This window comes from Argiope bruennichi, chromosome 6, assembly GCF_947563725.1.
Source record: "Argiope bruennichi chromosome 6, qqArgBrue1.1, whole genome shotgun sequence".
NCBI classification, from domain to species: domain Eukaryota; kingdom Metazoa; phylum Arthropoda; class Arachnida; order Araneae; family Araneidae; genus Argiope; species Argiope bruennichi.
The window spans coordinates 101,395,432-101,403,832 of NC_079156.1; the positions used below are offsets into that span (position 1 = coordinate 101,395,432).

At 27.9% G+C, this 8,401-nt stretch overlaps 1 protein-coding gene across 1 annotated transcript; it reads right to left on the reverse strand.

Annotated features, from left to right (window-relative positions):
• Positions 1-2,140: 2,140 nt before the first annotated feature.
• Positions 2,141-5,290, reverse strand: LOC129972579 (adult-specific rigid cuticular protein 15.7-like). The gene is made up of 4 exons (XM_056086769.1): positions 5,236-5,290; positions 4,012-4,113; positions 3,328-3,912; positions 2,141-2,543 (listed from the first exon to the last, which is right to left on the reverse strand). Exons 1-3 carry the CDS (start codon positions 5,245-5,247, stop codon positions 3,346-3,348), a joined length of 681 nt encoding a protein of 226 aa, XP_055942744.1. The 5' UTR covers positions 5,248-5,290; the 3' UTR covers positions 2,141-2,543; positions 3,328-3,345.
• Between the last annotated feature and the right edge of the window lie 3,111 nt (positions 5,291-8,401).

The following is an 8,401-nucleotide window of genomic DNA, read 5'->3' on the forward strand; positions in this document are numbered from 1 at the left end:
AATTGCAGATTTTATGAGGTTATAATTCTCGTAAATTGAAAGATTAATACATTAAATTGCTAACTGACTGTTGAGAAACATTTTTATTGTTGTGCATTATTATTAGACGATTTCAATTTATTTAATAATATTTTTAAGTAAAATCTTTCTTTTTTTTTCTTATTCTATTCTGGAATCTTCTTTTTCTTATTCTGTATATTAGTATAATTTTAGCCTAAAATATATTTTCAAGAAAGAGTTTTTAGAAATACTGGGTACAATAATCATTTTTTGTACATATTATCATTTTGGATATTAGTATAATGTTAGCCAAAAATATATAAACTATATTTTAGCCTAAAATATATTTTCAAGAAACAATTTTTAGATCTATTGGGTGCAATAATCATTTTTTGTAAATACTGTCATTCTGGCAATGCTAATATTTGTAAGTGGATTTAAATATGATATTTCTAATATATTTTAATTGCATGCACATTTGATCTAGGATTTGAGTAAACACTTTTTCTTAAATAAGATATTTGCCTTAAATTTATATATTGTCACATAGGTAATCTAGTGTGGAACACAATGACACACACAAGAAGTAGAGCTAAACTAATTTATTAACTCAACTCTGAACTCAGAACACAGTGACTGACAAATCTTCTGCTTTTATACTAGCAGAGAAAGTTTCTGAATACTTTTCTGGAGACAGTAAGAAAAGTCCAGAACACTTGTCTGGTAAACTAAAGAAATGTCCAGAATCTTCTGGAACGTGAAATAAAGGAAAAAATAAAATCAAAGAGTTAAATATTTACACAAACGGTGAATCGCATTGTCTCTAGAGGGATTCGAATTTACGGTCTCTTGATTATGAGAATAGTGCTATGACCATTCGGCCATGGAGATTATACTGTCGCTTTTTCAGTGCGGCAATATTAATATATATATAATATAAATAATATCGCTATATGATTTATATAATGTCACTTAATTTTATTTAAGCGATCGTATATCTTCTTGAGAAAAATTGTTCAATCTTCTATTAATTATTGGATTTTCGCAAATTTATTTAAGATTTCGAAACCAGGTTCATTCATGCACAATAGTGTTTTTGATAGTATATTTCCACCAAGAATTTTAATATTAATTTGGAAAAAATACGTGTAAGTTTTTTCGTAAATTCGTGAATAACAAAATAAAAATTTTTATGAATTTTACGTAACAAAAAAATATATGCCTAATTCACTGGGAAAACTGTGTAACCCATTTTAGGTGGGGAAAAATCTCAGAATTTCTTATTGATACTTTTGAATTGTTTTGTCACTTAGAGATATAAAAATTATTAAAACAAATTCGAATCCAAATTGTCCCGATATGAAATAGATTATCTCATTACAAATAAAAATATATTTCAATTTTTTATCAAAAGAAAATTAAAATTGTTAAGAATCCATTATACATCACTTATAGTACAAGAAAAATGTGATTCAATTTTCCGTTAAATGTTCAACAGAAAAATATTTGTTTCTTGAGATTTTCTGGAGAAATTTATTTTGTTATATTAGTATTTTCCCATTCTGAATGTTTCAAAGTAAATGCCAAAAATATACATTTCTTTTTCCATAAGTATTTCGAATCAAATTTATCCTTCCAGTAAAATAATTTGCAACACAATTATTTATTTTTCCATTATAGAAATTAAAATCTTTAATAACTTTTTAAATACGAATAGATTGAAAAATATTTTAAAAAGTTGAAATATGCCATTGAATATCAAAATTTTAATTTAATAAATTTGAAAAGAAAGTTTTTCAGTAATTTTTACAGCTATTTTTTTCTTTTCAGTTGAAGAATTTAATTTAAAAATATAGAAAAGTTTAAAAAAGTCTTCCATAATTTCAACCTTAGTGTCGTAACAAAAATATTTACAATACTATACATCATATCCTTTAATTTTGAAATTATATCATAACTTTAAATGCTAATTGAAATTTGTTTAAATAAATTACAAAAAATTGTTTTCGAATTGAACAGAATCATGACTTGAAATGTCAACGGAAATTTTTAAAAAATAAATTACTAAAAAATTTTTTTTCGAATTTAATCGCAGATTGCAAAAGTTAAAAGAGCAAAAATAACAAAGGTCTGCAAAATGTGCGTTTGAACTAAAACATTTATTTACACATAAATTCTATGCAAACAAAAACATTAAATATATTTGGATCTTTTTTTTTCACCATTGACAAAACATAACAGTAACAACAACATGCAGAAATATCAAAAGTACACAGGATGTGTACTATTTTTTTCTACGGATTGTTACTTTTAAAATTTGAAAAAATAAATAAATAAGATTTAGCTGCTGATAGAACAGATGGTTCTCAAAAATCCCTTGTATCTGGAAATAGAAAACACCTGAGCAAGAGGATGTTGCAGATGGAAGTTCGCGCACCAGTAGAAGTTGCAGAGAAGAATGAATACTTCGGATGAGAGCTTTTGGCAACACTTCCGTGACTTGATTGTTCGTGATTGGACGCAGGTTTCATTGGCATTTGAATCTAAAAATAAGAAAATGGTATTTTAGTTAGTATTTAAAATGGATATTAGATTTGAAAATATTAATAATTACGTTAATTATATTGCATGAATTGTTTTTAATAGTTAAAATCTATGCATGAAATAGTTTAATAAAATTCACCGTATTTTGGGCTTACATACACTCTACCCATATTTTGGGAACATTTGAATACAAGATAAATTCACAGAAATGATTTTTTTTTCAGCTGTGCAATTTTTTAAAAACAAAAATCGCTCAATATGTGGTATTTTCTAGAATTAAACGTAAATATCAGGTTATAATAATGAATTTAACCATTCAGAAAGTGGATTTTTTTTTCTCATAAAAAATCGTTCCAGCGTATTTTAAAAGTATAACTAAAGATTTTTTCAAATGATTGAATCCAAAAATCAATTAAATTTTAATTAATGAATAATTTCAATTTAAAGCCTTGCAATTTTGTACAAAGCACTTGATACATTTTCAAAGACACACTCTTTAAATAACTTAGGAAATAACGATTTTGTACATAAAAGTATTTATATTTCTTTTAAAAACCGTGTCAAAATAATTTCCAGAAAAATGATTCAACTACAAACAATTATTAAAGTCACAAGTATCTTTAAATGTACGTTTAACAGTAATCACTATACGAAAATAATTAAGACCAAGTACCACTTAATCGGTTGCAAATTTTTGCAGTTTGCGAAACATATTTATGATTTTCAAAATATTGTAAAATTATTATTTCAAATTTTGAAAAAAAAAATACTCTTGAAACTTACTAAAGTTAGGGATACGGCTTAATGATGGAGACCATGTCCGAGTCCATATGCTCCGTGTCCAAGAGCACCAGCGTGTCCGAGACCGTAAGCACCATGTCCAAGAACTCCAGCGTGTCCCAAACCATAGGCTCCGTGTCCAAGAACTCCGGCGTGTCCAAGACCGTAAGCTCCATGGCCAAGAGCTGCAGCGTGTCCAAGACCATAAGCAGCTCCGTGTCCGAGAGCAGCTCCGTAAGCTACTGGGGCGGCGACAGCCAAAGGAGCAGCGTAAGAAGCGGCATGTCCAACAACAGCGGGTGCAGCTGGAGCTACGTGATTGACGACTGGGGCGACTGGTCCGGCGTAGGGACTGGCGATGAGGGCGGCTGCTGGGGCGCTGGCGGCGGTTCCAGGTTCGTTGGTCTTGACGGTGGCTCGGAATCCATGTCCGTCAGCGACGTAGTCAACTCGTCGGGCTCGTCCGTCAATATCAGCAAGAGTGTAGGATCCCTTCTTGTTTCCGTGGGCATCTCCTACTTCGGATCGGGAGTTGGTGGCACCCAATCCGTCCTTGATGTCATAGCCAAAAGCATAGTTTCCGTATGCCTAAATTATCAATAGTAGATTAGATACAGCTTTTCAGAGTAATGAAAACTGTTAACGAATAGTAGATTTTGGGATAGAAGTATTTTCATGTATACTTACGTCTTGGGTTTGTGCCCTGTTGCTAACTCCAGTGCTGACCAGATGTCCGTGTCCAAGTACGCTGGCGTGGACGGCTGCAAGAGCAGCGAATAGGATGGCGATCTGAAAAATTATATTACATTTTAGATTTGCTGATACATTTTTAAGAAATATATTTTTATAAGTTACATAATGTTTTACTCAGAATATTGGCACTCTTAATTTACAGTTTGATCTTCTTAAAGGATTTTATAAAAAAATGTTAGCGAAATGGTTTGGATACTTTAGTGTTTCGAATGGGGAAATAAATTTGAAATATTTTAATTGCATGCAGAAGACAGAATGATTATTTCAGATGGCATACTAAGATCATATAAAATTTGGCTTTCTATTAAAAAATATCAATGCAGTATAAAATTTTATAAATACTTTAGAGTAGTAAATAGAAAAGGCTCAAAACAATATCTCTGAATCGTCAAAAGTGAAATTTAAAGAGTTGTACTTTTGATAAAAGCTGAACGGTATATAAAGGAATAATGCCGTCCGAAAACTTAAAAATTTATGAATTTTTTTTTTCTTGCAAGGCTAAGCATAGAGGCGATATATATCCCTTTAAACTTAATCTTTACTTGCATAACAGATGTAAAATATACCTGATTTATTTACAATCAAATTATTTTTTAACTGATACTTTAAATCTTCAAGTGAAAATAATAGTTTGAGAGTATTTTATATTGTAATGAGTGAAAGGAAATAAAATTTCAGAAGTCAGCCTTCCTATCGAAAGAAAGCAGTGTTCAATACAACGCAAAATCCTATTCGTAAAATTTGAAATGTTAGAAAAATAATTCAAGTTGAAGAGTTAGAAAAGCTTTTAACGTATGTTGTTTTAAAAATTTTCGTATGTAACTTTATAACACTAAATTCGCACGAAACGCATTTACTTACTTAATTTAAAAATAATTAATTTATTTATTTTATTTAAAACTTAATTAAACTTTATTAATTTCTAAGTTAATTAAAACTTTAATTTAAAATTCTATTAGTGCCTTAAAATACCGTACAATTTTTTCCGCACTTCAAAAGTTCTGCTTATGAATGTCTGACATCCAAAGATATTCAGTATTTGAAATAAAAAACTCACACGTTAATGCCTGAATTTACAGAAAGTAAAGTTTACAAAGTTATGCTTAAAACAAATTCCACCTGTCTAGACTAAGACACAAAGAGAAGAATAAACCTTACCTTAGCAATCATGTTGATAGAGAGATTTAGTTCTACTCAAGAAACTTGACTAAGGAAAACTGTGATGGCTTGAACAGCGATCTCCGCTTTATATATATTTCTTCCTCAAGGACACCACCATATCAATCCGTGGCATACCTGTTTAAAAATCAAGCATTTTAGGCGAAAGTATTTCACCCGACCGCACCCAAGGAAATCTAAACCGCACACAATTCATGTAACTCCCACTTTTCGAAAAACCACTCTTACGAATTCCAAAGATCGTTAACTTTTCATTCTGAAACTGAACGACAAATTTTGTTTTTGCTTCACTACAAGGTTCTGCCTGATACAGTTATTGTTTTATCTTCTTTTTGACGAGGTAATGAAATCCAAATAAAAAAAATTAAAATATAAACGCGATTGAAATGCGATCATATGAGGAAATAAGTGGATTTAGTTTTTCTTTAGGAGGAGCACTTAACGGTGATAACTTAACCTTCGCCTGGATTTATGTAAACATTTGTAACGATTTCGAATCAAAATATTACTGGTTTATTTATTTTTTTATTATTTTTTTCTGTAAATACGCAACGCATATGATTTAAATGGACAGGTCTCGCTATTTTTCTTTGAAATATTTCGGAAAGCTTTAGGCGAAAAGGAATGCTAATAAGTTTGCTTATGATATTCATAATGTCCTACATTAATCGGCATATTTACCTTGAAACTAATAATTGTTTCTCCGAATCGAAATATGGAATAAGTGGAATTTAAGATTTTCTTTATTCGTATAAAGTCTCATTGGAAAATTTTTCATTAACTCTCTCGCGCATACTTTTTGTTTAATTGGTGCAGTCAAATCACAGATAAATAGGTTTATTATGCTGGCATTTGTGGGAAATACAACAATGATTTTTTTAGATCAAAAAGGACAAATCAAACATCTCGTGTTAAAATTCTCTTCGAAATCTATAATAACTAAACTTTTTTTATAATGATTTGTAATTATCTTTTTAAATAAAATAATGCTTAACGCATTTATCGTTTATTATTATTTTTATACTTATCAAGCTGCAGTTCTTAACTATGACTAGTTTTTTAATATAAATATTCCATTATTGTTTATTTCTAAATATTTGTTGTATTTATTAAAATATTAATATATAAATTTATTTTTTCATTTTATTGTTATTTACCTATTAACGCATTTTTTTATTTTTTATCATTATGATGTTAATTTTATCTGAGGTATGTCTATAAAGATCTTTATAAATTATAGATATTCGTCTTTAAAGATGAATATCTATAACGAATAAAATCTATAAAGATGAATATCTATAACCAATAAAATCTATAAAGATGAATATCTATAACGAATAAAATCTGTAAAGATGAATATCTATAATCAATAAAAATCTATAAAGATGAATAGCTATAATCAATAAAAATCTATAAAGATGAATATCGATTTTTCTTACATACAAATCTACAATTTCTTTCATGAGTTGAATTTTGACTCAAATTGCACTTCAAAATAAGAAATAAATTATTATCAATTTTTTGAACTCCAAAAATTAAGAAAAACAACATTAATGAAACAGTTTTAATATTTCTATATTAAAAAATGAAATATATTCTTTTATAAAAATCACATTTATACCGTTTCAGTGTTAAAAATGCATTAATTTTAGGGATTATAACTTAACTACAGTACAGTTTTCTTCCTACTTAGAATTAAAAAAAAAAATTTGTTGGGATTTACAATAAAATCAATATTGTTTCAAAATTATAATATTCTTTTATGCAAGCCTATAGTAAAAGTTTTCATATAAACCTATCTAAGTTGGCCATTTATAGCAACGCGCCTCCAGCATTTTCTCTATTGTTCAAACAACATAAAATATTATTTTTCATAATGATTATTATGCACTGACATTACATTATGTTCTCCTATTTGAATTCGTTATTTCTACAATAATTTATTTTTTATGTTTGATGTTTTATTTTATGAATACATATGACAAAATTTTATTTCGCTCTAAGATTTTTATAATTATGTAATAAATGTTAATGATTAGGTAATAATAAGTGTTATTTCGTTCAAAGATATTTATGATTATGTAATAATAACTGTTAATAACGTCTGCCATTTCTCTACGTTATGTTTTTTTTTTTTTTTTTTTTTTTTTATGGGGCAGTTTACTTTTCCACTACTTGGAATAATACACTGCCAAGAGTGGCCTTGTCGATTTCAAACTCATTGAATGAGGTGATTTCTTTCTTCCTCTTTTTCTTTTCCCCCGTTTCTTTCTTCTTTCTTTTCTTTTCTTTCTTTTGTTTACTTAATATTATGTCGGTGTCGCCAAACATGAATTCTTTTCAAGCATTAATTCGCCAAATATGGTAATCTAAAACATTTATATCTTATAAAATGACATATGTTTGATACCATTGGTGAACACCTAGTTAAATGCTAAATTTACCCTAATCTTGAATTTAATCAAATTTTGCATGGTAAAATATTTTCTGGTGCAGTTTGATGCGTGTTACACAGTGACAAAATATATTTTTTCCGTTTGGTTTGTAATTACAGATAATGAATGTTTATAATTTTGAATATTTATAATTCAGTTTTCTTTATTTTTAGCTCTCTAAAAAAATAAATCTTAGTCTTTTGAAAATTTATTATTTGAAAAATTCTGACAATTGACATTTTATAGACAATATTTTATTTATAATTAAAAATAGGATGGCACCAGCATTTTTTGAACCTACTTTTAAACCGTAACTCGCCATATTAAATATTATATTAAACAAAAATAAGACCGATATGATTATAAAAGTTTAGAGAGCTTAACAATAGGAATGCACCATTTTTTTAAATCTATTGTTATTTTTCGTGATGTAGTGCTAAAAAGTTTAATTTCTTTAAAATATTATTTCAAGTTTTTATTAAAACGTCATTATTCTTTTATCCAATATGTTTGATGATGTAGATATTTTGAGACCTTTCTCAATTGTTAGCGTTTTAATATTCAATTGGCCCATATGAAAATATTTAACTTAATAAACAAAATATTAAAATTTCGAAAGCAGACATTGAAAAGGATAATTATATTTTGAATAAATTTTAACTGTCCTTAAATCATATTTTGCAATATTATGAAGCAACAAAAATGAAATC

What these genes read in the sequence shown, in the direction of transcription:
- LOC129972579 (XM_056086769.1), bottom strand. An exon ending in ACAGGGCACAAACCCAAGAC is followed by an intron (nt 3,913 to 4,011) that starts GTAAGTATACAT and finishes TTGATAATTTAG; the next exon opens with GCATACGGAAACTATGCTTT.